The sequence below is a fragment of the Peromyscus leucopus genome, chromosome 12 (genome assembly GCF_004664715.2).
Source record: "Peromyscus leucopus breed LL Stock chromosome 12, UCI_PerLeu_2.1, whole genome shotgun sequence".
NCBI classification, from domain to species: domain Eukaryota; kingdom Metazoa; phylum Chordata; class Mammalia; order Rodentia; family Cricetidae; genus Peromyscus; species Peromyscus leucopus.
The window spans coordinates 33,368,679-33,387,430 of NC_051073.1; the positions used below are offsets into that span (position 1 = coordinate 33,368,679).

General features: G+C 37.5%; 1 protein-coding gene across 2 annotated transcripts in view; it reads left to right on the forward strand.

The window, feature by feature from the left end:
• LOC114709047 (casein kinase 2 subunit alpha' interacting protein) overlaps positions 1 to 18,411 on the forward strand; it is a 90,175-nt gene extending 71,764 nt beyond the window's left edge. For both annotated transcript variants that reach the window (XM_028892671.2, XM_037209665.1), the window contains exon 3: positions 15,937 to 18,411. In XM_028892671.2, coding sequence (XP_028748504.1) covers positions 16,227 to 18,380 — 2,154 coding nt within the window. In that variant the 5' untranslated portion in view covers positions 15,937 to 16,226 and the 3' untranslated portion in view covers positions 18,381 to 18,411. The remainder of the gene's footprint in view (positions 1 to 15,936) is intronic.
• Positions 18,412 to 18,752: the final 341 nt, after the last annotated feature.

An 18,752-nucleotide genomic window follows, 5' to 3' on the forward strand; every position in this document is an offset into this window, starting at 1 on the left:
TCAAAACAACATTGACCCGTTGGAAGTCCTATCTCTGTGTATGCATTTCTTTTAAATACTCCCTGATTATCTGGGGGAGGGGGAGACTCTTCATCTGGTCTTGATCGCACATTGGTGAGTAGGGGGGTTAGCTTTCTGGGTAGTTACCTACTGCAGTGCAACACCACCCAAACCCAAAGGAAGCTGTCACTGGTATTCACCCCATTGTTCAAATGGAACTCTCCACCATCTTCATACAATGGTCAGTATTCAAAAAGCTCACAGCAATCCTGTCTTGATTATGAACGTGCTTGCTAAGAGAATTTTAAATAAGAAAGTGTGAAGTGCATTACCTCCCAGTCAAATTCTTAGTGCTGAAGACTAGAACAATTTTACTCTCTCTTAAAATTAAATGTGCTGAGTTTGATTTATTTGAAATCTGCCTGATTCAATAATTGTATAAATAATCTGAGTAAAAGGCAAATGATGCTCTTTTATTATCAGGTCAAAATGATGCTTTCTCCAAGTTTTTAAGTCCATGTCAAGTTAATTTCTCACATTCACTTGCTTTGATGTCCAACTAAAATAATTCTAATGAAATGGGAGTTGGGGACCAGTTTTTTTCTGCCTTCCTTTTCAGTAGTTTCAATCTGCTTTGACCTGACCAGAATTTATCTTATTAGAGGACCATTAACAGAAAATAAAGTATATTCCATTAATGGCCCTACTCAGTTAGTGACATATGTCTTAGAATTCATAGCATATGGCCCTCAGTTAAATGCAAATTACTATAGTTTCTGTTTACTGGAGCTAAACGGACATTATAAAATTGGGCAATACTCACACGATCATAGACAAAAAAAAAGAACTTTCAATAACTTTTTTTTATTATAAATCTATTAGCACCTTGCATCTCATTTCATATTTTTACACATGTCATTATGTAGAGAATTGACAAACAAGCATGTTTTCTGAAACAAAGTCATTTCTTAATGCCAGAAATTCTAATTTAAAGTGATCTTAGCATAAAAACAGAATGATGTGTAATCATTGCTATCAAACACTGACTTATTACTGGTTGTTAAAAATGTGTGTTGTCCCCATGCACTGTTTCGGTATTTAGTATCTTTGTTGTCACTTCTGCAATGATCATTCTCTTCTCCCAGCTCCTTCCTCCTCCTTCCTTTCCATCTTCCTCCCCCACCCCACCCCAGTCTCTTTCTGTCTCCTATTCTTTCTCTCTGTCTCCCTCCATCCTTCTTCCCTCCCTCCCTCCTCCCTTCCCCCCTCCCTCCTTCTCCCCCTTCCTTCCTTCCCCTCTCCCTCCCTCCCTTCCTCTCCCTCTCTTCTTCCTGCCTTCCTCCTCCCTTCTTCTCTCCTCTTCTCTTTCTTATGAGAAAGGGTTTCATGTGGTCCCCTATACTGGCCCAGGACTTGTTATACATTTGAGGTTGTTTTTGAACACTCAGTCCTCCTGTCTCTCTACCTTCCAAATACTGGGATTATAGGCATGCTCCACCATAGCAGACCCATTTCATTAACATCAAATTCAATAACATCTAGCATTTACTTAAGTACTCTAAAATTTTACTTATCCTTATGGACACTGAGTTCCACATTAATCATTCCCAAAATCATTTCAATGAAGGATCTGGAAACAGAAAATCTACAACTGTTTTGTGAGTTCCTTATACTTATTAGTCTATGACTGTCTCTTTTGCATGTGGCATTTTGAAATCAGGGACAATGTGAATGAAGGAAAAAAAAAGTTCTACAAAATGATATTTAGAAAAGTAGAATTTGTAATTAAAAGCGAATTCCTCTTTAAATTAGCTGGAAAAGCACCAAGCAACAACAAAAATCAAGGCGTTAGGATACAGTGTATCCAATGGATTAGTAGAGATACTAGATACAATCTCCAGGCATTACAAAAGAGGTATGTGTGTGGGACTTTGGAACAGTCCAATAGTGAACATTCTGTTTGAAACCATGGTGTGAACATTCCTCAAGGAAAGGATATTGCTCTGGAAGTAAGTCATGAACATAAGCCTTCTGGAAGGATCACCCTTATGGGTACTTGTAGGCATAAGTTTTCTCCAGTCCCGCTCAGCCCCATGGTCTCATCGCTGCTTATAAAATAATCACTCAGAGGCTTAATATTATTTACAAACTGTATATGGCTTATGGCAGGCTTCTTGCTACCTAGCGCTTATAACTTAACTCAACCCATAACTATTAATCTATGTATCGCCACATGTTCCATGGCTTTACCTGCGTCCCATTACATGTTGTTTCTTGGATGGTGGTTTGGCCTCTCCCTCGCCTCTGCCTTCCTTCTTTCTGTCTCCCTCTTGGATTTCCTGCCTGGCTATAGCCTGACTTGCCATAGGCCAGAGTAGTTTCTTTGTTTACCAATCATAGCAACACATATTCACAGTGTACAGAAAGACATCTCACAGCAGGTACTAGAAATAGTAATTTCTATAGTATGTTTTACCTTAAGTACCATTAATGTTGACCCTATTTTTATTTGTGTGTGAAGAAGCTGATGCTATCTTTTGTTATTTTTTTGTCCCTAAAAATCATTTCAGAGGGTGTCTGTATACACAACTCTGTACTCATCCTTATATCTAGAAGCTGCCTGCCTTTCTTGAGTCACCTAGAAATTATTTCAGCATCTTTCTGAATCAATCTTATACATTCATCTTGTTACTTCATCGCACATGTCAGGAAATCGCCTGACCAGATGCATGTAGAAAATATTACACTGTTTTAGCACCATTATTTGAATTTCAAAGAAGAGGAAATGATCCTTAATTGTAGATTCAACTGTCCTTTGCAGGTGCAAAAAGAAACTTTGGCTGCCTTGCTTAATAACCCATGCCAAGAGTTCAAAGGTGACTCAAAAGGAGAGTATAATTTAATAAATGACGGATTTATCTTTCTGTTGCCTAGAGAAGTTCATGAGTTTTTCAAAGGAAGGAACATTACATTGCAATAACAAAAGGAGCTTCTATTAGCTAACTGCCAGACACCAGAGAGGTGTTAAGGTGTTTCTTTTTAAAGATATATCTGATTAATCTTTAGCTCTTGCCAAGAAAACAATTAAAGTTTGTTATTCTTCAAGGTCTGGATTTGGAAGCCAAGTGTGTCTGAAACGTGCCTGCCTCACATTTCTCTTAAGACTCTTAAGACGGTGTAGCTTCTGCAAAGAGGGAGAGAGAGAGAGAGAGAGAGAGAGAGAGAGAGAGAGAGAGAGAAAGAGAGAGAGAGAGGAGAGTTTTTTTTTTTAACTATAGGAAGAAAAATAAAGAAACAGGATTTAAATGGAACATGCTTGTTGGTTTCCTACCCTAGCTGAGGTTGAGGTTATTTCTTCTTTGGCTGTTATACCAGCCCCCCCCCCCAAAAAAAAAGCAATAAAATTTATATAGTGTACTTCTATGATTGATTGTATACTGGTTTAAATTCTTGAATGTAGAGTTGTTTTCTTATCAGATTCTTCAATTTCAATGGCCTCATAATTGCTCTAACATTTCTACACATTTTTGAAAAATGGTATGAATTAGAAGATGGGTTCTTTCTTTGGTAAAATACTTCTCTTTTTTTCCTGTCACTAACACGAACTGAGATTCCTAGAGAAAAAAGGTACTCCTGTGTTAAGGATTCTAAGAAGGAGATTAGTAGGGACTTCCTGTACAGAGTTGGAATATTGTAAATCTGGAGTGAGAGTTAGCTTGAGCTAACTTTAGGCTCCTTAGTATTTGTTCATTGCCTTCCTCTGTGTCTCACCTTAGACGAGTCTAACCTTGAGACAAACACTTTGGGATCTATTGACTTTCCAAACCACTCTGTAAGAACATGAACAGATAATGCCCCAAGCCTATCATGTTATCTTTGCTTGGTTTTCCTCTGCCTGCCTGATGTCTACGAGTGTCTTTGGAAAATTCCTTGATTTACAAATTTATTTTCTGATTATAAAATTCAAGTAGCCATTTCCATATCAGAACATGTCTTCCAGAGCAATTTGTATTCATGTCCTGGGCCACAGTCTTTTACATTGGGCTCTGCACAAATTTATTTTTCCCTTTGAGATGAGACCTGTGTTTTGTGTCCCCAGTAAAACAGAATTGTCTTAGACTTAAAATAGAAAGGGATTATTTTAAAAACAGAAACCAAGATAAGTAATGCTTATTTGTTTATTTTTGTCTAGAGACAGGGTTTCACGATGCAGCCTAGATTAGCCTTAAACTTTCCATGTAATCCAGACAGACCTTGAATTCATAATATTCCATCCTCTGCCTTCAGAGGGTCAGACATATAGGCATAAGCTACAATGATAAGCTAGGAAAACTTCTTTTTAAATAATGTGAGAGGCTAAAATATATAATTCTTGAGAAAATAAAAAAATTACTTTTATTTAAGGTCAATATTATGTTTGGAAAGCTAAAGTCTATATATCGTGTTAATTTTTTAATATTATATTAGCATGTGAGCATATGATGATATTATGTAGCAAATATATACAGATAAATTACACCTATATATATATATACACATGTGTATATACATATATGTGTATATATAGATGTACATATATAAAACCATCATAAAGTCTCTTTAATTTTGATTTGATTTCTGAATTACTTATTCACAAATTTTTCACTCTTTTTCATTTGTTCTTTATTATTATTTTTTTTTTGGTGAAAATAATTGAATCTGAGGCTTGGCACATGTGAAACAAGAACTCTTGCACTCAGCTCCATCCCCAGCTCAAATATTCACAAGTTTCAATATCTCCTTATAAATGTACAGGTGCAGAAAACTACCTCAGGTTCTCAGGAACACAGTGATCAGTCAACTTATAAAGCATTATGAAGGAGATATTTTCATAATTTGAGTTTCTGCTGTATATGGAGACATAGGTGATTATTTTATGGTAATAAAAATTGTTGAAATAGGGCTGGAGTGATGGTTCCGTAGTAAGAACACACTGCTCTTGCAGAGGACCTGAGGTTGATTCTCACCACCCACATCAGGCAACTTGCAACTGTATAACTCTAGTTCAAGGGGATTCTATGTCCTCTTTTAGCCTCCAAGGACACCTGTACTCACACCTATTCATGTGCACATGCACAAGTGAGCATGTGTGTGAATGCACACATAATTAAAATTAAACAAATCTTAAAAAAAGATGTTATTGATCATGCATGTATTATTACATGTTTTGCCAAGAATTCTGCATTTTTATAGTTGCTTTGTAAAATGCTTTTATGAGATATGTATGATTCTATTTATTTCACAGGTTAAATAATTTGCTCAAGGTATAAAGTTAGAATAAATCAGAGCTGGGTTTAGTTCTGACTGCTTGACTTAGATTTTCTGATACCACACCAGAAACATGAACAACTCCGCACTGTTGCCTCGTTTCCTATTTGAACATAGGTGCTCATGAGGTTTTTTTTTATGTTTCCTAAAATAAAGAAACTGCATATAACCAATTATCACATATTACAATCAATTAAAATGTGTCTTCATGAGATTTTCATACAACATAACTCAACTTCATATTTTACTCTAATGTCTTTGATAACTGACCCTGTGGTTGGGTTTCAACATGGAAAGAAACTGTGTGTGCTTTTAAGAAAATGCTGAGGCACAAATCCCATACTTCAGACACTTCTAGCTTAAGGAATCTGAGAAAATAATACGTAAGTGTGATATTCAAGTCCAACATTTTTAAGGCTTTCCCTCCCCCCCTTTCTTACACACATTCAATACTCTGGCTAGATAAGATACATTAGCCTGCACCAGGGGGTTCATAAACATACTGTTTATATTAAGTGTTTGGTGTTTGGCACTGCTGTTCTATGTAGCATCTGTGTTTACCTCAAATACTTAAAATTGCTGGCATAGTCATTTTGATAGACCCAGAAGTGCTGGAATGTATAAAAACAATGAACTTGCATGTGAAGGAGAAGACAGCTTTAGAATGGAGTTAGGAAAATGGAGTGCAAATTGGGAGAAGAGGTGCAGGGATCTGGGCAGGAGGGAAAGGTCAGGAGGTTGAGGGGAAGCCTTTGGAAGACATGTTGGACATGACTGAAAACAGATGCTGGCAGCAGGCAGGGAGAGAGGAGGACGGTTCTGAAGGATATCTATCCCTTAGAATAGAGCAACAGAAATCAAACAAACTTCTAAGTCCAGAGGGAAGGACTGAGGGTGGAAAGTCCTTCTTACCCTGCACTAGAGAGAACAAGATTGAAGTATCTTGTGAATATGGGCTGCGGGGCCAGGCTGGGGTTCTTTATGAAATAGCAAGGATATTAGTTCATGTCAGTGGAAGGGGCTGCCAGAGTGCAACATAAAGAAACATATCATGGCTGGAGAGATGGCTCAGTGTCTAAGAGCAGGGGCTGCTCTTCCAGATGACCTGGGTTCAATTCCCAGCACTCACATGGCAGCTCACAACTGTCTGTAAACTCGGTCCAGAAAATCTGACACCCTCACACAGGCATATATGCAGGCAATACACCAATATACATAAAATAAAAATAAATAATTAAAAAAGAACCAACTTCCAATGTGCTGAAGGCTGAATGAGTACTGAATGTTGTGTTTGATATGGCTTCATTGCTCATTGTCTAGTTTTCTGGGAGTAGCAATGTGTAAGAAACAAGACAAAACATAAAAGGCTTGATTGGGTGATTCAAATTTGTGTTTGTGATGTCAGGAATCTAAGTAGACTTCTCTCTCTCTCTGTCTCTCTGTTTCTCTGTCTCTCTGTCTCTCTCTGTCTCTCTCTCTCTCTATATATATATATATGCATATTATTACTTTCAATATAATACTAAGGGAAAATACTTAGAAAAATCATTTCAAATCATCAACGGGCAATATTTCCTATAGGAAACATTGTAGAGCTGTCTCATAGATCTTTCAGTTTTTATATTTTAAAACAGAAGCTACTAGCTGGGCACTCTGGTGTAAGGCAGGAGGGAATCTAAGCCTGCTGGGAGGCTGAAGCAAGATGATCCCACAAATCCAGGTGTTTGGGGCTATGATGAGCAATGTAGTGAGACCATGTCTCTAACACTAATTCATACTGTTACTAATATAAATAAGTGAATTATAATTGGTAAGGAAGATAACTAAAATTGTATTTAATTCCATTCATAATTAATTTGTTTTTTCCTGGAATGGTTTGTACAAATATTATATTTAAAAAAATCACTGAGATCAAATAAAAATATTTTGAATCATGGAATCAAGGATACAAAAGAATTAATCTTTAATGGAAAACCTTGTAAAATGTTTTAAACTAGTCAAAGACATTAATACTAGTTCATTTTAAGAAGTAATTGAAGCCTTTCTTTCTGATCAGCAAATGTCATATAATACTTAAACTATAAAACATAGCAGAAAATAATGTTACTTCTCATGATGATATTTGGGTTTGTTGTCATGATAAGAAAATGGCATCCTACATTAGCAAAAAGGAAACTAATATTGCTAACTATTTGTCAAATATGATAATTCAAAATATAATGCTTCTTTCTTATCTCTAGAAGATTAACATTTGGCCATTGTCATATACACTGATATGGAAATGTTATGTGTATGCATTAGCTAGTTTAATGCATTTGGAAGACAATCTGTGTTACTGAAATCTAATCATTCTAGATTCAGACAACTGAGAGTGTTCTGTTAAGTGGAAAACATGAAACAAATAAAATGAAGTCAATGTGTAACCTACCAAATTATCCTCTGCAGCCTCCCTTCATGATTTTGTATAAGCAAAATATCTTGAATTAGACATGCAGTGCAATCAACAAGCCTGCAAATGTGCCATGGTTTTCCAAGGCTCTTCCATTTGTTTGCACAGCTGCTTTCTAGAGAACTGTGTCTCGTGTAGTATTCAAAGTATTGTCACTACTCATTTATATCTAGGGACCATTTCTACAAAGAAAGCCCTTGGCAGAAATGGTTGATCTATGGAAACTTGACACCTCATTCATTATCATTGATAAAGTCAATGTTTGTGTAGTCACACATTCAACACACTATTACATTGTGACTTGGTTAACAGGGAAAGGACAGTGTTCTAGTTTTTGTTGCTGTTTCTGTCAACTTGACACAAGCTAGAGTTATCTGAGAAGAGGGAACAATTGAGAAAATGCCTCTATAAATTCAGCCTGTAGGGTAGTTTATAGATCATTTTTTAAAAATCAATGACTAATGTGGGAGTGCCCAGCCCATGGTGGGTGTTACCTTCCTTGGGCAGGTGGTCATACCGTATGTAAAAAGTCAGACTGAACAAGGCAGGGGGAGCAAGCCAGTAAGTACTCCTCCATGGCTTCTGCTCCAGTTCCTGAGCTCAGGTTCCTACTCTGCTTGAGTTGTTGCCCTTATGTCCTGTGATGATTGTCTATGATGTGGAACTATAAACTGAAATAAACTGTTTTTTTTTTTATTTTATAATTCAATTTAATTTTACATATCAGCCACGGATTCCCCTGTTCTCCCCTCTCCTGCCCCTCCACCACATTTTCTCCCAGCCCACCCCCTATTCCCATCTCCTCCAGGGCAAAGACTCCCCTGGGGATTCAGCTCAACCTGGTAGATTCAGTCCAGGCCCCTCCCCCCAGGCTGAGCTAAGTGTCCCTGCATAGGCTCCAGGTTCCAAACAGCCAGCTCATGCACTAAGGACAGGTCCTGGTCCCACTGCCTGGGTGCCTCCCAAACAGTTCAAGCTAATCAACTGTCTCACTTATCCAGAGGGCCTTAGATGTCTTTCAGCCATTTGAGCTTCCTCTGTTGAGAATTCTCTGTTTAGTTCTATAGCCCATTTCTTAATTGGACTGTTGGGCATTTTGATGTCTAATTTCTTGAGTTCTTTATATATTCCGGATATTATCCTCCTGTCAGATATGGGATTGGTGAAGACCTTTTCCCATTCTGTAGGCTGTTGATTTGTCTTGTTGACCATGTCTTTTGTTCTACAAAAGCTTCTCAGTTTCAAGAGATCCCATTGATTGATTGTTTCTCTCAGTATCTGTGCCTCTGGTGTTATATTTAGGAAGTGATCTCCTATGCCAATGCATTTCCCTAGGGTTAGCACACTGAAACTGATACAGCTTTAGGGTGGTGGGGGACAGATCACAACTTGAGCTGACAGTACAACTTGGCATAATCTTCAACATAATAAAAGGCATCTACAATAATCTAGAGACATTATAGTAACAAGGAAAACCTTAGAGCATTTCCTCTCAAATCTGCCATAAGACAAAAATGACCACTCCTTTTCAGTGTGATGCTCATCAAGACAAGAGGAAGAAAGAAAAGAAATACACATATGAAGAAGCCAAATTACCTCTATCTTCAGGAAACATGTTTCTAAATGTAAAAAGCCATCAAGACTCCACACTAAGAAAATCTTTTTTAAAGAAACTCTTAAGACTAATAAACACTTTCAGTAAATTAGCAAGCTATAAAATTACATGCAAAAATTGAGAGATTTTTCTCTATGCCAATAACTTGCCAAAAATGAAACCAAGAGGGAAAATCCTACTTAAAAAAATCTTGGCTTTTATGAATGGTTTGTTATTGTATTATCTCTATAAGATGCAACTGATCTTTGTATATTTATTTTGCAGGCTGCAACTTCACTGAATTTACTTTTATATTTCACTGATTTTCTATGAGGGTCATTAGGGTTTTCATTAGGTGAAATGATGTCATTTATCAAAACAAAGACATAACTGTTGGGATAGCAATACCTACAGAATTTCACAGAACTTTGTGAATTTTTTAGTTAATGTCATCTTCCTGGTCTATTAGCCAGTCTAGGATAGCAAATCACACCTATTTAGTCTCTCTACTCAAATCTATCAAATATGTGGCAATTGCTGCCTTTTTGTCTACACCATCACTTTAACCCACTTAATATGTATTATAGAAATTTGTTGAATTATGACTTCTTTTGTGGTTTCCCATTTAAAAAGTGCATTCCTAGAGTATTAGAAATGATACTTTCATTTTTTTACTTTTCAAACATACAGTTTACTTTTTAAAATTAAAATGTAATATATGTATGTATGTATGACTCTCTTCCCATTTGTTCTTCTCACCCCCTCCATGTATGCTTTTACTTCATCTCAAATTCAGGGCATTCTCCTCCTTCCACATCAACATGTATTTTGGTATTATCATTGCTGTTGTTCAGGCATCCATATTGTTGAGGTTTCAGGGATACAACTTTCCTGTTAATTCTAGGAGATTCAGTCTCACAGAAGACCTGCTGGTCTTCTGGCCCTTATAGTCTCTCTATACCCACTCCCATGATATTCCTTGAAATTGAGGTGCAAGACCTGTGTTGTAGATGAATCTGCTTGTCCCAGAACCCCACAATCAGTTATTATTTGTATTTTGACAAGTTGTGGTGGTCTTGTAATGGTCTCCATCTGTTGCAATGAGAAATGGTTCTTAGCAATGCTATGCTGTGCTCCCAGGACATGGCATCAGAAGCCTCTACTTTGCTACACACTGGCAAGAGGACTTTGAGACTGGCCTCTGTGTGTGGTCCTGGCCTTGGTGACTGTGGGGTTCCAAGCACCATTGTTGAGCTCACACATGCCCACCTCTTACTGTTAGCCCCCGGGAGAAACTCTCAAGGATGTTCTGGATCTCCACCAGTGCCATCCTCCTGGCCTGCCACAGAGAAGAAAGATTTCATGATGGATGTGGGTTGCACCTTAAAAGCTCCTGAAGCGTTCTAATCACAACCAGAGTACATTCCCAGTTAGAACCCTGCAGTATTTTCTACCTGACCAACTGTTCCTTGCTTGATGAGAAGACTGTTTAACATTTATATTAGGATTGGTATTATAGGTAATGTTTGTGGAAATAAACAAAACATATTAGAAAGACAAATCTTGTGTGGATATCTTAATTACCAAATACCTAAAATCTCACTGGCCGTGAACTCTGCAGAAATCATGCCTGAACTGGAAACCTAGATTACTACCCAGGGATAGTGAAATCATGGATCTCAGAGAAGAACCTATAGCTAGCCCATTAGTAAACCTGCTTTGTCCCTAACTGCATTCTTAATATTTGTCCTTGTGCCTACAGATAAGTGTAGTTCTCATCTTTTTCAAGGAAACATCTCTTTGCAACAGACAGAGACCATTAGAGAAAAACATAGCCAATCAGAATGCAAAGCTGTGCAACCCAGTGCCCACTGATATATCTACAACACAAATCCTGCACTTAAGGATCAGCAATCATTGTGGAGGGGGTGACAGAAATATTGTAAAAGCCAGAGGAATACAAAGTTTGCTGTGAGATTATGTCTCCTAGAAATGTCAGCATCTACATCTGTGGAGTCTCAACAGCATGACTACCTAAATAAGACCTGAACTGTGATGACATCAACACACAAGCTAACAGGGAAGGCAGAGAGCCCATAAGGCCTTAACCCTAGACAGATTTATGGGCAAATACAGGATTCTACAAATGGGAGAGATAGTCTTGTCCAGGAAAAAACACATGAATTGGTTATCCAGTATCAAGTGATCAGTCCTGAAAACATAAAATATAAGTATAATTAATATTATCACACACACACACACACACACACACACACACACACACACGAGAAAGAGCCAATGAATTTGAAAGATAGAAAGAAGGGGTATATAGGAGAGTTTGGAAGAAGGAAGAGAAAAGGGAAAAGGATACAAAAAATTAATATGGGCTGGTTCAGTAGATAAGAGCACTGACTGCTCTTCCCAAGTACTCAGATTCAACTCCCAGCATCCACATGACAGCTCACAGCAGACCAAACTTCAGTTTCAAGAAATCCAAAGCTGTCTTCTGGTCTCCAGGCACCAGGCATGCACATGGTACACATTCACACATACAGACAAAACTCCCATACACACATTAAAAATGATTAAGGGTTTCATTTATTTCCACTTGTGAATTATTGTATTATTTTCCTTTACATATGCACCTGTTATCCTTAAATATATGAATTATACATACTTTTATAGAACAATTTTCGATCTTTTCTATATTTACCTTACTTTGAAGACCTTTAATATTATGACTATTGATGGAACATTTGAATCAACTCAAGAATAAAAGCATTAGATCATAGCTAATATTTGACTTAATGATTTTATAATGGTGTTCATTTTCTGCAGTAATTTTAGCTTTACCTGGTACCTGGAGTTCTAGCATTTCGTTTGCTACCTGTAATTTTTCTATGCTTATTGCAAGATATGCTTTTGAAATAGAAGTGACTTTTTTTAGTAATTCTGAAAGTAGAAGCATTCAGAAATGTTATTTTCTATATTTTTTTTTTGCCTTTAGATTCTTCTTGCTCTTTCCAGCTGTTTTGAATTCCTTTATTCTTGTTGATATGTTAGCAGAATTTCTACCTTGCATTCTTCCTCTCCTTTTCTCAATTTTTTTGGGGGTGGGGTGTGGGGTTCACTGCATCTGTGAGCCAGATCTTAGTTTGTTCTTTAATGTTCCACCTTTCAGTGCAATTCTGTTTCAGACGTGTCTTTTCTAATTAGCCTCAAGTCATCTACTTTAACACTTTTATTTTAGTGAAGGGATCTACAAGAATGCGCATAACATAAGTGTTAGGGCTCAATTATCACCAAGTGAACTCATTTATACCATCAGGATCCAGGTCCAGAGACAGAACAGCATTACCTCCCCAGATGAGCCTCTCTCCTAATCTCTGCCTCACCAAGCACACTCATTTTAGCAGTGTGGTCAGGGAAACTAACTTGTTGTTTTGTATATAAATTCATGAAATATCCAGTGGTTATATATGATTCTTTTACTTAATATTTTCCATGTGAGATTTATGTATGCAGTTGCATTAGTGCTATATTTCTGTTAATTTTCATTGTTTGATATTTCTTTGAATGAATATACATTATACATATTCTATCATTGATCAACACTTGACCTAGTTTGTAGTTATTATGAAAAAACTCAAAGAATGCCTTGTTCAATGCACATATGTCTGCTGTAATGTTCTTTGTAGTGGAAATTCTTTAATAATGAAACTAATTTAATTAATGGATCTAACTAGGTAATTTCTCAAACAGACTGTGCCAATTTACATTTCTAGGGCAGCACATGAGCATTCTATTTAATATAAATTCTTTGCAGGTATTGACTTTTTCAGTTTTCATTTGTCTATCACATTCTGATGATGTTTACTAATACATCACTCAGTTTCTTTAAATAATTTTTTAAGAGAGCTTCTATTTAATTTACATATCAACCACAGATTCTCCTGTCCTCCCTCCTCCCACTCCCCAGCCTCGCCCCCCACTCATCCTCCATTCCCACCTCCTTCAAGGCAATTTCTCCCATGGGGAATCAACAGAGCCTGGTACACTCAGTTGAGGCAGGTCCAAGCCCCTTCTCCCTGCACCAAGGCTGTGCAGAGTGTCTCACTATAGGCACTAGGCTCCAAAAAGCTGGGTCATGCAACTAGGACAGATCCCGATCCTACTGCCTGGGGGCCCCCTAAACAGTTCAAGCTAAACAACTGTCTTGACTCAGTTGTTTAAACATGTAATTTGTTGGCTTCTGAGGAGTCTGAACTTTTATTTTTCACGTATGTGCAGATCATTCAAATATCCTCAGTTGTGAAGTGGTTGTTTGTGTTTGCCTTATCTTTCTAATTTCCCTATTTGTCTTTTCTTTGTACTATCCAGAGACCATCAATATGACCCACATGTTTGTCTCATGTGTGTGTTGTCATATGTATGTCTTTCTGTGATTTGCATTTGCCTTCTAAATTTGATTTCTAAAATTAAGGGAAAGTGACAGTTTATTGATTAAAATGTCTAATTGGTATTATTCCACAGGAAGATGATGTGGAAGTCAAGAAGGAGGCGAACACAGAGTGCTAGATATTAACCATTAGATGCTTAGGGTGCCACTCAGTGTCTCATAGGGTTCACATTTTCTTTTCTCTTTTAGATACTAGGTGACAATACATCCCAGACCAAAAGTCAGAAATTGGAGAAAGTCCACACACACTACTTCTTTGCAGACACACCAAAAGCTGAACGAGCATCAGGAGTGTCTGTCCAGAAAGAGTTCACTATTTTATGTTTAGTGGAGGAAAATGGGCAAGTGATTTATGGAAGAAACTATAATCACACATTTATCGGCATGAGATGTGCCTGTAGAAAAACTGAAATGGTCCGACTGGAAAAATAAGACATGAAAGTGGCAAAATCAATGAATCTTGGCATTTAAATAGCTTTAGAAAATAAAATTATCTTCTGTCATTATAAAGATTCTAAAATTAAGGTCTAAATTTTAGGACCACTATAGAAGACATGGGAAAATAAATTTCTCTAGAAGAGAAATTAACTAGGTTTTATTTGTTTTCTGTTTGAATTATCATCGGCACTTATAGATGGAGAAGTTTGGTGCTTAGTTGAAAATGCATTTTTTATACAGAAGAGAAAACCAAGACCAGGTTTTCTAAAACCCAGTATAAGGAAGATTGATATATAATTAATAAGTACTGTTGATACTAACGACTGAACACTTAAAAGCAGATACACTAGGATACTCACAAGATATGCTTGAAATAATTACAAGGAGAGTGAGATTAAGTCTATGAAAGCTATCCTTGACAAAATGGGAATGTCTTTGGAAATAATGCAATCACCATTACATTATTTGAATAAGCTGATAAATGTGAGGAGTATACTGTTTTCATCATATATTAGGTTGGTCATGGTAGGGGGATGAAGGAGTAGAAAAAGCAGTAACACATCATGTCTCATATCTCAGTGTGCACTTCTTTAAGTAGCACCAGGAAAGAAGCTTATGAAACTTCTGTAGTTTCTTTTCAAATTCTAAACATAATTGATTAACTCACTCAGGGATTACATGAAAAGAGAAATGGTAATTGCCATAGTTAATTTTCTATTGCTGCATCAAGGCATCATGATCAAGGCAACTTAGAAGAGTTTATTGGGGCTTACATTTTCAAGAGATGAGTCCATGACTAGGAGAACGGCAGTAGGCGGGTAAGCACAGCACTGAAGGAGTAGCTGAGAGCTCATAGCTCATTCATAAGCAAGAGGGAGAGAGGAAGCTAATTGGGAAGGGAATCAACTTTTGAAACTTGAAAATGACACACCTCCAGTAAGACCACATTTTTTAATCCTTCCAAAACATTTCTACCAACTGGGGCAGGGGCAAACATTCAAATTTTTGAGCCTTTAGGGGCCATTTCCATTTAAATCACCACAGTGATGTGGCTGAAAACTGTGTTGTATGTGAGAGTCAAATAAAGAATAATGTAGGAACCTAGACAGAAAAGAGATGCAGGAAGAAAGAAGCATTTCACAAAGTGAGTCATCTTAAAAGGGGCAGAGCACATGCTTCCAATGATGCAGTGGTGACAAACAGAAAAGAGACTAAATCCAGAAGACCTTCAATTAGATGTTTTGAGTTTTAGACGCAAGTCAATATGTGACAATTAAGAAGAACTGAATCTAAATTTGAAGCTAACATTTTCAAACTTGTATTTCACCTTTCTCTAAGATGCTACTGTTTGGCCTAAGAATCTCTGTGAAGGAATGCAATAATTGATAAGGTGGAAGTAATTGTGGCTCTTATTTTTTGAGCACATCCATCCTAGGAAATGCTAGAAATTGATAGGTGTGCTACTTTCATCTTTAGCTCAGTAAATTGAAAATATCTATTTTATGGATTTGTAATGGGTTTAGAAAATTTAACTCAAAAGGTATGTGTGGTGGTTGGGGTACACATTCTGGGTATTAGCTTAGAAATCCTGTGTTCTAGTCACTACGGTGTCAGAAAATTATATCCTGTAAACTCTTTACTATTTAGTTAACAGGAATTTTTCTAAACTCTTTACTATTTTCTTAACAGGAATTTTTCCTTAAAGAGAGACAGAGAGGAAAAAAACCAAAAGCTCTTGGAAATTAAATGGAAGACAGAGGATAATCTTAAATGGTGACATCCCTTCCCCTATTTCATTTACTGCTTAACTGTGATACATTCTACAACATTTACCATTAACACAAATATAACAAGATAGAAATTAGAACTACTAGTGCTTATTTAAGTGCCCATTGTCCATGGATCCTTGCTTTAAAGACTGTTACTAAAACATTCCTGTAGGCAAACTGTTTCCCTAAAGATCTCTACTATAGCACAAGATGGTACCATTAGCATATCATGATCAAGACTTGGTGCATTTAGACAATTCTCAGCAACAAACTACAAACAATTCAGTGCTAAACCAATTCACCAGTCAACCTGTGGCCAAAGAACAATCTCAAAATACAGTCACAGTGCCCCCATCAAGCTTTAACAAAAAGGCCCAGAGCTTCTCAACTCTGCCTTCTCCAAACTCTAAAGTGAGACAAGGTTCCACTACCAGGGGTATGAAATCATCATCATTATATTCCAAACACTTTCAAAAAGACCCCTACTCAAAAAGTTCATTGAACCCCTCTTGGAAATCCTTGGACTCATCTTTGTCTCACCACAAACCTCAGACAACATCTTCATCTAGCTTTAGCAGTACTTCATCATCGGAACCTAGCCAAATATCTGTGAGATCAAGATTACCCCTTCCAAAGCCTCAGACATCATCAGGTATTGACCTTTGCTGGAAATCATCTTCACTGGAGTCTACTCAAAGAGACTCCACATCATCATCATCTTCCCTTCAATATCAAGAAACACCTTCCTTAAATATCATCTGGACTTCACCTTCTTTGGTATCGAGTCCAAGTGAACCTAACACAACATTATGTAGATCTATATCACAGAAGGAATCCTCATTGGATTGCCTTTGGTCATCTTTATTAGAATCCAGTCAAAAAACGTTTAGCTCACCACCATTCAACCACAAACTTCAAAGAAATGACTCCCCTTCAACTTTATCTTCCCTGGAGTCCAGTCAAACAGCTCAGAATTCAACCTTGCCTGACTGTAGACCTCTGAAAAGTCCTGCATCAAACTCTAATAACAATGTTCTGAGTTTGCCATTGTCTCAAGTAAAATCAAGGAAACCACCTGTATTATCACATTCTACTCATCCATCTCACAGTTTGCCTGTGTGCCAGCCAAAACCTAAAACAGCGCTCAAAGGTGATCACAGTACCCGGGTCCTCAGCTCACCTGTTTGTCAATCCAAGGTCCAGAGTACTACTTCACCCAAGGACAAACACAGAGCCCGTCAACTACCATCAGTTCATCCTAAACCAAATATCTCAGGCCAAAGAGTTTCAAGTCCCAAGCTGTGCACGAAGAACAAAAATGCTTCAGTTCCGAGTTCCAGACTCCAGAGTAAAGGAAATGTTGAACAAAGTTTGAAGACAGAAGCAGAGAATGAAGTCCCATGGTCTTTAGATTATAGTCATCCCTGCATTATTAAAGGTGGAACTGTCCCTGTCGATGTCGTCAATAAAATTGTCAATTCTATCTCCAAGTCTACAATTCAGAAGGATCTCTCTAGGCAAATTCTCTTTCGAAGAATGAGGGGAAAGCCAAATCCTCGTCCTGGTCCCCGTCTTTCATCAACATACACTGTTTGTTTAGAATGTGGTTCCTGCATAAAATCTCAATGTAGCCATCTTACAGGAAAGAAGGATCCTCGATGTGCAACACTCTTCGTCATTCCAACACCTGAGAGCAGGGCTGATGGGAAAGTAGACGTGAAAATAGTCCTTATCCTTTCTCTACCAGAGGCTTCCTCATCCTGCTATCAACTACCCATGAAAGATGATCAACCTGAAGATAATTCAGAAGCCCTTGATGGTAATCTTGAAGAATTAGAGAAGATAACACACTTTTTTCCTGCATCTGAATCTGATTTTATCCAGGGGATTAAGACAAATCAAAAGTGGTTGGCTGTATCCTCTGAGGACAGAGGTATAAGCCAAGAACCCCAGGCTGTTGACTGGCTGCTCTATGTTAAAAACAGGAATACTGTTCAGCCCCAAACCCCAGTTCAAACCCCATCTTCTTCGTCTTCTTCTTCTTGCTCCTCCTATTCCTCTTCTTCCTCCTCCTCATCTACCGGCTTTCCCTCTTCATCCTCTCCTTGCAAAGACCCCACTCCAGCTCCCCTCCCAAGTTATGTCCTTTCCAAGGTAAGAAGTCACCACCGGTTACCCCCAGGGGTTTCCTGGCTTGAGTTCATACGGGGTACAAGTTCTGAAACCCCGAAAATGAGACAACCCGCGTTACCCAAAACCAAACGTGTGAGGACTCGCAACACGAAAACCATGAAAAAGGGGAAAAAGGGAACGAACACACTGCTCAGATATCTCCAAACAAAGTTCCAAAATGAGAAATCCTGATTAAATCAACTTTCTGTCTCTTTGAAAGCAATGATTTTCTAGTTCTTTGACACTAATGCCTGTTTTCCTACCATGCTTATTTATATTCTTATTAAAAAAATGAGTATGACTATTTTAGCTAATGAAGCACCTAATTTAAGGAGAAATATTTTTTAAAAATGTATTTGTTAGTCGGAGGTTAAACTGGTATCTTCTAAAAGCTGAATACCAAATTCTACATTTTTAACAGAATTCCTTGCTTATTGCAGCAACTGTATAAATGATAATAAATAAGCTTATGAGACTTGGCCAAAATATCAGAAATACCCCTCCCATCTGGTTCTGAACAGTATGTGGTTATTCTCCTTCATAAGGTATGTTAATAGCAGTATT